Source organism: Onychostoma macrolepis, chromosome 10 (genome assembly GCF_012432095.1).
Source record: "Onychostoma macrolepis isolate SWU-2019 chromosome 10, ASM1243209v1, whole genome shotgun sequence".
In the NCBI taxonomy this organism is placed as follows: Eukaryota; Metazoa; Chordata; class Actinopteri; order Cypriniformes; family Cyprinidae; genus Onychostoma; species Onychostoma macrolepis.
In genome coordinates this window covers 7,945,559-7,959,611 of record NC_081164.1, presented here as the reverse complement: position 1 = coordinate 7,959,611, position 14,053 = coordinate 7,945,559, and the positions used below count along the sequence as shown (strand labels likewise).

At 38.0% G+C, this 14,053-nt stretch overlaps 2 protein-coding genes across 4 annotated transcripts; both read right to left on the bottom strand.

The window, feature by feature from the left end:
• Nucleotides 1-363: 363 nt before the first annotated feature.
• Nucleotides 364-8,473, bottom strand: rabgef1 (RAB guanine nucleotide exchange factor (GEF) 1). 3 transcript variants are annotated; one of them, XM_058790060.1, is made up of 10 exons: nt 8,393-8,473; nt 7,374-7,566; nt 7,055-7,248; nt 5,713-5,856; nt 4,590-4,756; nt 4,415-4,496; nt 3,270-3,402; nt 2,880-2,971; nt 2,519-2,775; nt 364-1,861 (listed from the first exon to the last, which is right to left on the bottom strand). In XM_058790060.1, the coding sequence occupies exons 2-10, from the start codon at nt 7,550-7,552 to the stop codon at nt 1,460-1,462; spliced, it is 1,650 nt and encodes a 549-aa protein (XP_058646043.1). In that variant the 5' UTR covers nt 7,553-7,566; nt 8,393-8,473; the 3' UTR covers nt 364-1,459. The 3 variants fall into 3 exon arrangements, with proteins under 3 accessions (XP_058646043.1, XP_058646044.1, XP_058646045.1); XM_058790061.1 differs by having other exon boundaries at nt 8,308-8,393; XM_058790062.1 differs by lacking the exon at nt 5,713-5,856 and having other exon boundaries at nt 368-1,861.
• Nucleotides 8,474-8,626: 153 nt separating this feature from the next.
• Nucleotides 8,627-12,894, bottom strand: kctd7 (potassium channel tetramerization domain containing 7). Its single transcript, XM_058789332.1, has 4 exons — nt 12,343-12,894; nt 10,751-10,920; nt 10,393-10,571; nt 8,627-10,311 (listed from the first exon to the last, which is right to left on the bottom strand). The coding sequence occupies exons 1-4, from the start codon at nt 12,637-12,639 to the stop codon at nt 9,935-9,937; spliced, it is 1,023 nt and encodes a 340-aa protein (XP_058645315.1). The 5' UTR covers nt 12,640-12,894; the 3' UTR covers nt 8,627-9,934.
• Nucleotides 12,895-14,053: the final 1,159 nt, after the last annotated feature.

The following is a 14,053-nucleotide window of genomic DNA, read 5'->3' as shown; positions in this document are numbered from 1 at the left end:
CCCACATTCTATACTGAGAACCTCTGGAGGCCTGCAGGTACAGAGCAACCATCGTACGACACTCAGGTTTGGTGGGGCTGCAGATCTGTTGGCTCATTAAATGAGCCATTTTCAAAGTCCCATATGAACATGTGCAAATTAAACAGTCACATTCAGGCTATACCCGATGAGACGCAATTCAACTCATTTAAGATATATTTGAGTTAGCAGACTGTCATCTGCACTCCATATCCTCACCTATCATCCGTAAGTAAACAGTTAGGCATTGAGAACGAGCACTGATACCATACTGGACTTTATACACTTTTTAGTGTGTACTTCAAAACAAAAAGAAATAGTAAGCAATATTGTGTTGAAATGTTGTGGGCCATTGGGTTTAAAACATATTTCTATGCTGGCCATCAGATGTCAGCATTGTGCTTTGCTGATTTATTTTGGTGCTCCAGAATGATAAATAATGATTCACACACAAAATAACACACCTCAAGTTATATTTACATCATAAATAAAGCAGTTCAGTTAAAATATCACACACGGTCATGAATCAAAATCATTACTGTGAATGAAACCAATTATTTTCACATGAATATAGTGTTTTTGCTAAGTACCTTTTACAGTTACAGCTGGGGCAGTATTAAAATTTAAACTTGATCACAATTAAATTGGGTTAATGTAATGCTGACAACATCACATGCAAGACATATTAATGTCATCCCCATCTTGGGAGAAGGTCTTGTTATTTACCTGTAGACACCATGACAGAATTGCATAAATTTAGGTGAGAAAATGCACAGCTTTATACCTATATTTTCATTTGTAAATAAACAAATTCCTATGTAAATAGTGTTTACTGCTGAATCATACGCACAACAGTATATCCGATCAATTCCGTGAAATACATCTGCATGGAGTTCAACTTTAAATTTCCTAAATATACAGTATGAGCAGCAAATCATTTTATACATCCATAAAAAGACCTTCATCAAGGAGAAATACACACTAAGGCATGAGGGTGAACCACCCTACAGTGAACATGACTTATCTACAAGAGAAACGCTGATATGTGGTGTATGATCACATAAAACCTGCAATCACATTGAGAGGAAGTATTAGCAGCTATTTGATTCAGTTATTTAAAACAACTCGTATTAAGGTAGATCAAACTGTTGACAGATCTTTTCAAGCCTGGTTAGAAAAGCTTATTTAGTTTCACAACTCTGCCTCATCCTTTATGAATCAGCTGCACAAATGTGGTCAGACAAGAATATGTTTGCAGAAAAGATATGACGGGGGACTGGGTAAGCACATTTAAAAGACAAATGGAATGGTAACAGCCCAAATACAGGGAGAAAAGGAGTGGAGAACTTGGACAAGAACAGCCATTGCATTTAAAAATGCTTTACCCGTCTTGGTACGACCATGTCGCTGGCTTATTCACTCCAGAGGACAGTACACTACGCTAACCTGCAAACACTTGTGGCTGAAGGGGAGGTGGCAGCCTGTCATTCTCCACATTCTCCGCATCGATCGCGGATGCTCGTGGTTTGATCTCCAGTGGGTATCGCTCAAGGATTTCCTGCACCTCGCGGGCCACGCTGTCCTGCCATTCTGCCAGTTCTGTCAGCAGGTTCTGCGCCACCTCGATGACCTGCTGCTGTCTTTTCTCAAGGTTGGATAGGAGCTTGAGGTTTTGATGGATCTGGCTAAGTGCTGGGTTGACACGGGTACCACTCTGGGGCCAGGCTGCAGGATCGTCTTGCCTTCGAGGGGAAGCCTGACCGGACATGTAGCGCTCAAAGTCCTCAGGGCTGAGATTCAACGACTGGGCGTCCAGCTTCTCTATGAAGGCAACGGCACAGCACTGAGGGGAACACGTGATGAAGATGAAGATGAAGAAAATACAATGAAAAGGAACAGAGAAAAGATGTGAATAGAAAAGATTAGACTAGACCAAACAGTAAGGTTTATTCACAATTGGCATATGATTAGCCAGCCTCCAAATTTCAGAAGTAATTATAGTAGCCTCAAACAGTATTGGGACACTTTTGCCACACTTAAATGCATAGTACACCTACAAATTAAAATTTTGCCATAATTTATTCACCCTCATGTTGTTGCAAACCTGTATGACTTTCTTTCTTCTGTGGAGCACAAAAGAAGACATTTTAAACAATGTTGATAACCAAATCGCTTCCTATTGACTTCCATTATATTTTTTGTCCATATAATGGAAGCCAATGGGAACCAAAACTGTTTAGCTACCAACATTATTCAAAATATCTTCTTTTGTGCTACACAGAAGAAAGTAAGTCATACAGGTTTGGAACAACATGAGGATAAATTATGACAGATTTTTCATGGGTGGATTATCCCTTTATTAATGTCATGGCATTAGATAACAAAATATTAAACCACGGGGCATTCATTTTAAAGTAAAATAAGTACACTTTTGAACCAAAATAATCCACAAAAATAGATTGTTTGGACATTATAAATAATTTTTTTTGTGTGGACCTACCAGGTTGGTGAAGTAGTATCCGTCCTCTCCGGTCATGAGTCTTGAAGGGTTGCAGAAACGTGTGATGTACTGGATGTTGGACTGCAGCCGTGGCGGGTTGGCCTTCAGCACAATATAGATGAGGGTGGGTAGGAAGTCATCTGCAGAAGCTGGTTCGTTCTTGGTGACCCTGATGGCATTGAAGATATGCTTGCTGCAACTGGTGATGCAGGCAAGTTTATCCCTGGGCACACGCTTGGAGTCCATCTCAATGATATCTGAGGTAGACAAAATAATACGAAAAAAAATCTTGTATCTTCATGGAAGAAAACAACAAAAGTAGCAACTAAAAGACAAAATAGTACCATCTTTGCAGACTCACCAGTGATGGCTTTGACTACACTATCAGAGACTTCAGGGATCTCCTCGTCCACAGGGACACACAACATCTGAATGGTGACCCAGTGTAACGCCCTGGAAAACCATTATTTAACGAATAAATCAAGAATGCAGATTTTAAAGGTGAATGGCGTAAAAGAATAATACTTATTTGAGGAATTTTCATGTACAAACAGCAACATATGGAGCATGTTTTTAAAATATCAATATTAAATGTAAAACAAAAATGAAAAATATTATTTTGGTAACTAACCGAAATAAGTTTAAGCTAAAGTACTAAAATTACTTAAACTTACACTGAAATAAAAATAAAGCTAAAACCTAATATTAAGAAATACTAATAGCATATAAACAATACTAAACACTGGCTGACCGAATCCTGCGCTGGGTGACCAGGTCTTTTTTCTCATCATCTGAGGTCTCTGGACAGAAGACACTCTTGTAGAGTCGAGTCATGATGTATTTTTCCACTTGGTCCATTACTCTGTCCACTTTCTCAGAGGAGCCTGAGGAAAGAGGAGCCACCTGAGGTTTATATTTGCAAAAAAGAATTCATTTGGCTTCTGGCAAACAACTGTAAACCATAAAAAATTAAGTATATTTGTACAAAAATGTAAATAATCATTATGGTCCAATCACAGCATTCTAAAGAGGACAGCTGCCCCAGGATTTGCCCCAGGGGTTGTTATTGTTAACTAAAACTATTAGAAATTGTTCTTGTTAACTAAAATAAAGCTTAAATGAAGTAAAATATAAATATTAGATTTTAAAATTTTAAAAACGTTATATATATAGAGAGAGTTTTTTGTTTTTGTAACTGAAAAGTTCATGTTTAAGTAAAATTACTAAAACTGAATTACAAACAAATTAAACTAAAATAAATAATTACATAAAAGCACAAAAGTAAAAAAAAAAAATACTAAGACTATTATTATTAGTCTTATCTTGTTATTTTTAATATTTAAAATTCAGGTTGTCAAACATTTTTCAAACAAAAATGTTCAAAAATTAAATAATTAAACATTTTTATAGATAATTTATAAATTTGTCTTGCTCTAAAGCAGAGGTGCCTAAACTTTTTAGTATGAGGGACCAAAAATCTAATTTGACTGAGGGCTGTAAAGTAAATGCATTATCAAAGGTCAACAGAGGCCCTGGTTTGGACATCTCTGCTCCAAAAAAATATTGTTTTATGCTGCAAAATGCTTAAAATGGACAACACTGGACTGCAATCTCACTCATTTTAATATCCCAGCCTGACCATAATTAAAAAAAAAAAAAAAAAAATTATTACCAATGAAGAGATTTCATTTTCTAGATACCCTTGTTTCCCAAACAATTCTGCTTAATTCCCTTAACAATCGAGTCCAACTACATACACATATCATTAAAATACCATTACACAAGACAACCAGTCAGCAGATGAATCAGATTTAGTATTCAGTGAAATGATTCAAACCATTTGAAACTTTTTGACCAATTCAGTGCTGCCAAGTTTCTCCGAAGCATGAATTCTACCTTTAAAATGATTCAAGAGTCGGTCAGACATGCCCTGATAGAAGTCCTGCACACACTCAGACAGTTCTTCAGCACTGAGATCCTTCAAATAAGAACAAAAACAAAAGAATGTGTGTTTACTTAAAGGATTAACATGATCCAAAGGTTGCTGTGGGCAGGTAACCCTGGTTCTCACCTTTTTATTTCCCATGCTCTCAATGAAACCACGGCTCTGCTTGTGGATCTCTCTGCCGGGCTTCTGTAAGGTCTTGAGAAACTCCATGAAGTCTCGTGACACACGATCAGTCTCGATGCTGGACTGGCGGGTAATGGAGGGACTGGGCGTTTTCCCCTCGTGGCTTTCTGAGGAACACAAATAAGCGCACTCAATGTTTCCAAACAGGCTGTATGAACATACTATAAAAAGGATATTAAAATGGATCGGATGAAAATCGATAGTTCAGAAGTTAGTTTTCGTCACAATGTCATGTGAAATTAAGTAATAATTTCCCATCATTTTTACAACAACTGAAGCAGCCAATCATCTTCAAGAAACAGTTTCTAAGGCTGAATTACACATGACATTCTGCACAGAATAATGAAAAAAACCCAAAAATGTTGACTTGCATCCCATAGAGACAAGAGCAACCTTCTCAGAAGTAGGTCATTCTACTGAAATATTGATCTGTTACCATGCCAACACCTTTGACATCAGATCAGAGTCAAAGTCAGTACTAGAGTAGCTGAATGAATTAAAAGAGAATTCTGGTACCAGCATGCTTTGGCTAAACTCTACACAAACAGACGTTCTAAACGCTGTTGCACCTGTCTTTCTAAACGCCCCATTGACAGTAATAGAGCGTTAGAAGGGTTTCAGCCTGAATGCATGCAGCTCATATATAACACTGATGCATTGGTTTGTTTTCTGTGATTTATGCTGGAGGGCTACAGTGATGTGGCACTAATACCCACCTCTCAGCCTTGATACCAGAGCTGCCACCAGATTGACAAGAAAAAACAGAGGAGGACGCATGACAATGAGACAGTGAACATGAAAAAATGGTAGGGTGAATTCAATCATGTCAACAAATACACACTACACTATGGTACAGATCAGGGCAGTATGTCACAAAGAACAGCTAAAGGGGAACATAAAATAATTGCTGTACTTTTGTGAAATACTTTTAGCAAAGACACTCTCTTCAACACAGAACATCAAATCACACAGAAAACAGTGGTCCACCTCAAACACTGCAATCTCCACCCACGTTCCTTCTGTTCTCATAACCCCAGATTTTCCTTCAGGCTCTGTCTGTTACCTTCAGTGGGAGAGGCCATCTCCCAGGGTTGGGTAAAAATGCCCTTCAGATCCCTCAGGAGGTTTTCGCCATGGCTCTCCCTCCTGCCCTGCAACTTCTCTTCTTTCTCTTTCTCTCGTTTCTCGCTTTCTTTTTCGAGGGGGACTAAAACACCCAGGGTAGGTAATGGAAATGGGCGAAAGGGGGTGAAATGGATGAAAAATGTGGCAACAGGAGTTCAGATGAGAATATAAAGTGAAAAAGAGAGAGATAAATGTGGGAGAGGTGGGGCGGAGATCAGACAGAACGGCAGAACAGCAACGAGATGAAGGAAACAAACTGAGAGATGAAGGGTGGATCACTTGGTCAAATAAAATCATCTCATAAGAACACGATAGGCAAATGATAAAATCATATGATAGCAAATGAATATATAACTGTATCAAATCAAGCAAGGATGACTTACAATACCGTTTAAAAGTTAGGGGTCAGTAAAAAAAGAAAGCAATGCATTGAAATGATCAAAGGTGACAGTAAAGTCATGTTAAAAATGATTTCTATTTCAAATAAATGCTGTTTATTTTAACTTTCTATTCAGCATAGAATGATACAAAAATGTATGAAAAATGTGTTTTCAACTTTGATAATAATAAAGATGTTTCTTGAGGACCAAATCAGTACATTAGAATGATTTCTGAAGGATCATGTGACACTGAAGGCTGCTGAAAATTCAACTTTGCCATCACAGGAATTAATTATATTTAAAAATATATTAAAAAAGAAAACATTTCACAAAATAATAAGTTTTTACTTTATCTTTGATCAAATAAATGCAACTGTACTGACCCCACTGAACTTTTGAACAGTCTACACTTGATGTTTCAATGATAAAGCCTTTTAATTACCAACATTCAGGTCTATTAAAGTAATATTAAACGAGCATAAATTACAAATTGCTGTTTGGATGATGCATGCAGACAATTTAAGGCTTTATCAGAGAGACACCATCTGATGGTAAAATCAAACTGGGAGTATGTATGATGATGAGGGCAGACATTTGCATATGAAATAAGCATGATTTCCAAAAGAAATCCAGAAGCAAAGGTATGTGTGATTTTCTATTTTGGGCTCTGAGGGAAAAGTGGCGACGCAGGGAAAATCTACAGCCCTGACACAAGTCTGTGAAGCTCCACTGTATTTTAAATCAGTTTTCACTTGTCCAACCAAATCTAATATTCATAAAGCATATTTGATAAGGGCAAATAATAATTTTGTCCATCCAATCCAGGACATCAGCCACCGAATCCTACTGCAAAACAACACGAATCACACTCATATCGCTCCAATCCCACCCTCCTTGTACCTTTTTTAGGGGCCGTGCGAGAGGAGGGGCTGAAGAACTTCTTTACGGTGGTGACCTTACGGGTCTTCTCGTTGGTTTTCTTCTCCTCAAACTTGGAGAAGGTGGCGAGAGAGGGCTGAGAATGGGACTGTGGAGGCTGGGTCTGAGAGGAACTGTGACTGCTGACATAAGCCGCCTCCTCTTCCCGCTGCAGCCTGTGACAGGAAACACATCATTACGGCAGTCTGCCTGAACATCATTTCTGCTTCATGAATATCTTGATGATGCTGAATGTTTCTTTTACTTAATGCGTGATCTAGCTGCTGTTTAAAAGACTCACTTCTCAGCCAGAGCCCAGTCCTCCTGGATCTGTCTCTGCCGAGCTCGCTGGTACTCCTCCCTCCAGCACTTGGAGCATAGGCCCTGCCATGCAGCGTTACCATAGTAACCGCAGCCTTTCTTACACAGCAGCTCTGATTGGTCCACATGGATCCCTCGTCGCTCTGAGCGCTGACTCATAGTGTCCCTTTTATCTAGGTAAAGAAACATGTTTGACATTGTGATCTGAATTTGCATATCCGCTCTGCAAATCATGCAGCAAAACAGGAGTCGGGTTACATAATGTACTCTGCAAAGACATGCAACTTTTACAGAACACACCAGAGATGTCAACACTGCCATTTAAACGAGATAAGATGACTCATTTAAAGACCTTGAGCAGACCTGAAAATGAAACTATGTGAATATCAGATATTCATAATTAGATTTAGATTTCAGAGCTGAGGCGCAAGTAAAATAGCGAAATGCATAGTTGTAATAACTAGATTAACTGGGGGTCCCAGTTAATCTGAATTTGTCTAACATTAAATCACTGATGTCTAAATTACACTGAGAATGATCAATCAACCAATAACGCACTAAATCTCAATCGAAATGAAAAATTGAGCAGTTCAAACGTGTTTGATCTTGTGTCTTTAGTTTAACTGAACACTCTGATCAACTTATTTTAACACTGATGACATAACATTAATTTCCGAGTATTACACACACTGACTTCGTTCAATGCCAGAATGTTGTAGCTTAAACATTCATTAATTGTCTAACAGAGGGTTTAAAAGTAACCTAGAAAATACATTATAGACTGAAAATAACAAAGAAAGTCATTCAATCCGCCGGAGGAAGACACGTCAAGCTAGCAAAACAGCTAACGTTACATGGCTAAAAACAAACGCTACAGCTCATTGTCAACAAGATATAAGATAAATATGCATTACCAGTCTAAAGAGATACTGAACAAAACATTTAAAATAAGGGCAAGTTTAAGTATTTAATGTTAATCAAACGGACAGCGACAGATACCTCGTCTGCGGTCTCTTCTCCAGGGTCACAATTACATCATATCCTCGCGACTGGTGTATGTGTTGTGTGGGCGGAGCTAAAGGTGGGCGGAGCTCAGAATGTCAACATTCCCTGACAAATACTGTACAGCGCATTCATCCTCTTCTGTACTTGTGTTTACTAAACTGATAAATGAAGCATTATTGTGAACGTTTAAATGTGACAAAAAGGATCTGCTTTTAATAAATTGCAAAATATAATGTTTATTATCAGCACAGTAAGAGCCAGTACAATAATGCAATACAAACAACAGTATTCACCAAATGTACAACAGAGAACAAATATGCATTGGTTTAGACTTGAGCAACATAAAGTAAACTGGGCAAGACCGAAAATAAATCCCAGTTAGGATTATCAAAAGCATTGTAACTGGTTTAGATATTCTGCTGCCAAAACATAAGAGAGCTCATGCAACTTCATGTGGCTTTCACAGCTCTCACCAATGAGAGACAGATGACTAAAATAACAAATAATGCTAAATCATATGCAACTTGTGAGGAATATGGCAAATAAAAGCATGGACAAATGCTTTTGGCAGCAGAAAACAACTTCATAAAGTGTCAAAGTAGCAAAATAGGCAATCTAACCTGTAATAAAGTGGCTAACAGTCTTTAAGTATAATTTTAAATATACTCCTTATAATTCATATTCAGGACATATTTAATCTAGCTCATAAACTTATTCTAAAAAAAAGAGAAAAAATCTATTTTGGGCTCTCCTTTGAGAACAGTTCATTTTTTGACATAAATCAAAACTTTTATGCTTGCCTAGTGATGTGTGGTTATTTTAGAAGGCTTTATGTGAAACTTTGAGTGGCTGGAAATACCAGACAAGACCTTTGTATTCTTATTAAAGTCAGTATCTGCTGAGATCGCATGATCTAAGGTGTTCATTATTGGCAACATGACACAGATCAGGTTCTACATATATAAGTCATGTAAAACAAATGGGGTAAAATCATTTTAAAATACTGTAGGGAAAAAAAAAAGGTTTCCTTCTTAAGAAATACATCACAAACAATTTCCGAATATGGGTCCAGTTGACTGATTCTTTGATCAAACTGTTAATACATTCAATACATCTAACACAGGATCAAACTTAAGAGATGTCATATTTAGAACAGAAAACACTGTTTCACATAAGTTCACTTCCTCTGAGGATGATTCCAGAAAATCCCTTTAGAACTACAACTGGACAAAACGATTCCCGGGATTATTCTAAACAAACTAAGTTAAACAAATACTTACAAAAACTAAGGAATCAATAGAGCTGCCCATAAAAGAAATTTGGGGTTGCAAACTGCAGTTTCATGAATAAACAAAAGAGCAAATGCCACAAAAACAGCCATCTTATTCAAAAGCTTGTCATTATTCCCGTTCATTTCAAGTAGGACTCTATGATCCTGCTGGTTTCATGTAACTGTAGACAGCAGCAAACATCATTTGCACAGACTTGCGCATATTAGTTCTTGGCAAAAGAAACACCAGGTAACACACCTCACCCTCACCACCAGGTGATTTTAAACTCATAGATTGGCCTTTTGCAGTAGTAGTGGTTGATGAGGTGTTTGTCACACACGCCGATGCATTGCTGGTCAGCAGAGATGCCACGCTCTGCCAGGTCGCTTACTATGCAGTGAAGAAGGTCATAAACATCCGCCACTGCCTCCCAGGGCCCGAAGGACACGTCAACTTCACAATGGTGCTCAAACAGCTTGGCCTCACTCTCCGAGCGCTCAAATCGCAGCGAATTGAACAGCGGTCTTTCATAAGGGGTGATGGGCATCTCCTCCTTGTACACACAGATCTTCAGTTTTGCAAAACGAGCCTTCCGCTGCATGGCACGAAGTTTTGCAATCTCCACAATGCGCTCGAGATTTTCTGGAAGAAAAGGAGCCAATTGTTTAGTCAGCTGAAAACCCCACCCCTTTTTATTATTTTTATTTAGAATTTTTATACTACCTTTATAATAGGGCAAAAGATCAAGAAAAGCCTGTCGCACTTTCTCGCCGGTAAGTGGCTGCGTGTCTTCCAGGCTTTCCAAAAGAGGCCCAATAGCATAATACTGAGCTTCTCTGTGCACCGCACGAACACGGTCCCTCTGAGGCAGTTCTCCCTCTCGCAAGAAATTCAGAATATCCCTAATGCCAGACAAGTATATATAAACCTTTCTAATAAGCATCATATCAAGCAGTCATTTAAGTAATCCACTGATGAAATAATAAATACAAAAGCTAAATTCAGATAATCAAAATATTTGCTTTGTATTTTTGGGTACTAGGCACCAACCATAATCAGATTCACTAATCTAAACACTAACCCAAAATATGTTCCGTCTCGGTCGATGAAATATCGTCCCTCTGCATCCCTGGGAATGTGGTGGCGGCCGCTAAACATGGCGGCCAGCATTGTGTCCTCATAACGTCGCAGGGTGGACAGCCGAGTGGTAAAATATGTACCTCCTACATTCAGGGGGATGACCTCTGGGAACTATGGAGAAAAGAAGCAACAGAAATAGCCTTTTACATTAGTCTGTTTGGGGTCGATAAGAATTTTTTATGTTTTAAGTCTCTTTTGCTCACCTAGAATGCATTTATTGATTTTAAAAATGTGAAATATTTTAAATTACTATTAAAATTGTAAATAACTGTTTCCTATTGCACAGGCATGTGCACACATGCATCGTGGTACTGTTGTGAATGCGCATCGAATGCTGACATGGAAGAGAAGAAACTGTTGAATAAAGTAGATATTTTTGCTTTCTTCGTGCACAAAAAGTATTCCCGTAGCTTCATAAGATTACGGTTGAACCACTGATGTCACATTAACTATTTTAACAATGTCCTTACTACCTTTCTGGGCCTTGAACGTGGAAGTTGTGTTGCTGTCTATGTAGGGTAAGAAAGCTCTCGGATTTCATCCAAATTATCTAAATTTGTGTTCTGAAGTTGAACAAAGGTCTTAAAGGTTTGAAACGACATGAGGGTTAGTAATTAATGACAGAATTTTCATTTTTAGGTGAACTATCCCTTTAAAGGTCACATGATCCTTCATAAATTACTCTAATGCTGATTTGGTGCACAAGAAACATTTATTATTAGTATCAATGTTGAAAACAGCAGAAAATTGTGATGCATTTTTAGGATTCCTTGATGAACAAAGTTCAATGGAGCAGAATTTCTTTGAAATATAAATCTTTTGTAACATTATAAAAGTCTTTATTAAATGTTTTAATGTCAATTTTGATCATTCATGCTTTATTGCTGAATAAAAGTATTTCTTTCTTTAAAAAAAAAATCTGCCACAAGCTTTTGAACGGTAGTGTATATGAGACATATCACTGTACTAAAGCTTAAAGTTGTGCACGTTAACTTTTTAACTATCTACTAGCAATGAGTCCCCTCCCATGTTCATTTGAATGGTGTTACATGTTTAAATTCTCTTAAAACCCGTTGGCATTGATAAACAAAGGTGTTAGACTAATCATATTACACATCTTGACAGGTCACGCTGGGTTTATCAGCAGAAGTCTGCAGTGACACCTTTAACACAGACCTTGCAAAACACGATTAGTTTAATCCAGTCGATATGATTTGATAGACGTGTGATGTGAACCAATCAGAAACGACGTCCACCCGCCCCACTGGGATAAAGCACCAATCCGCTTGCAGCAATCGGGAAGCAAACACGCTCACTACATCTGTTGCCTATGGAAACGGTTATGATTAAGCATGAGAAGCTGGGAAACTTTGACACGGCTCCTCCAGATGATCCTTTGGGAAAAAAAATAACATTAAGCGGACGAAACGCAGATGAACGTGGACGTTTTAACTTGCATTTAATTTCTATGCAGCACACTACAACTACTCAGTTATAAAAATAGCCCATCCTTTTGAAACCTCGGGGACTTACCTCCTCAGGTGCGTCTAAGGTGCGAAGGGACTTCCCTAGATTAAGGTTAGGGACAGGTATGGCTGGTTTGCGATACTCCTCTTCCCCGTTGTCCGCGCCCGACATCGCATCTCCCTGTTTCTCAGTGTCACTCGCAGCCGAGAACACCACCATCACTCTCGGCTGAGGAGGGACCGTCCGCCCCTCCTGCGCGTACCTCCTCACCCGTGATGTTGCCATTTGGAGCGGAGCTGCTGCGTTAAAGGAAAGCGGAGGCGGCTCTCCGTTCGGGGTTTCGCCTGCTCCATTATGCTGCATGCACACACCCACAGCAGGCCTGACACGAGCGTCGATCGAGGCCCGCACGCAGACTGTCAGCGACTGTTGTGATGTCCAGGAGGACGGCCGAGCGAGAGGTGTGGTCTGTAGGCTGATCAGGTGGATGTGTGAGGCTGCTCGTGTGTGCTGGAAATCACGTACGCAAGTTACGCAGCTGACAGCGTGCTGCTGGAATGTGTTCTTCTGTGCGCTGCGCTACAGGCGTAAACACGAACAGAGATTTACAAACGTGCGTAAATTGTGCACGCGCACGCAGTTCATCGGGCGTCACTTTTAAGTAGGGCAGAGTTGAGATTAGTTACATATTTATTATAATAAATATATAACTACCGATATGTGACCCTGGACCACAAAGCCAGTCATATGGTTTTTAAATTAAGATTAATACATTATCTGAAAGCTGAATAAATAAGCTTTTCATTGATGTATGGTTTGGCTGAGATACAACTATTTGAAAATAAGGAATCTGAGGGGGCAAAAAACCCAAATTGTTTTGATATATTTACGGTTGGAAATCTACAAAACATTTGGAGCATGGAACATGATCTTTACTTAATATCCTAATAATTTTTAACTTAAAAGAAAGATTGATAATTTTGAGCCATAGAATGTATTTTTGGCTATTGCTACAAATATACCCATGTGACTTATGACTGGTTTTGTGGTCCAGGGTCATATATAATGCACATGATACAATACAATCACAGAAATACCCATATAAATATGCATTCACTGACTTTGAAGGGGAAATTATATGTATATATATATATATATTTATGTTTAGTCATTTAGCAGACGCTTTTATCCAAAGCGACTTACAAATGAGGACAACAGAAGCAATCAATTGTAGTATTAAAACAACTAAAACAGATCCAAAACTAAAAGCTAAAACTTTATAAATACTATATATACACATTTTAAAAAATAAAGAAATTAAATAAAAATGACAAATGCATACAACAAAATTTCAAAACAAAAAATAAAGCTAAAAACAATATATTAAGAACAAAAGGTATAAGAGTATAATAATGATTCTAACATAACACTAAGCCAAACACCAAAAAACAACTACATATGTGTATGTACAACCACACACACACACATATATATATATATATACACACACATTTATAAATTCAATATTCTTTCATTTCCATGTAGTTTGTTGAAGTACTAAAATAACTCAAATAAAACTAAAACTTAATAAAAAACCTATACAGACATAATAAAAAAAAAACTAATGAAATGACAAACATTACTCCAACTTTAACTAAAATTAAAATAGACAGCAAATAAAAATCAAACTACATTAGTAATCAGTAATATTTAAAAAACACTGAGCCAAACACACATGCAAAGAAAACAACAACTTACACGTGGTAAGAAATGGTTA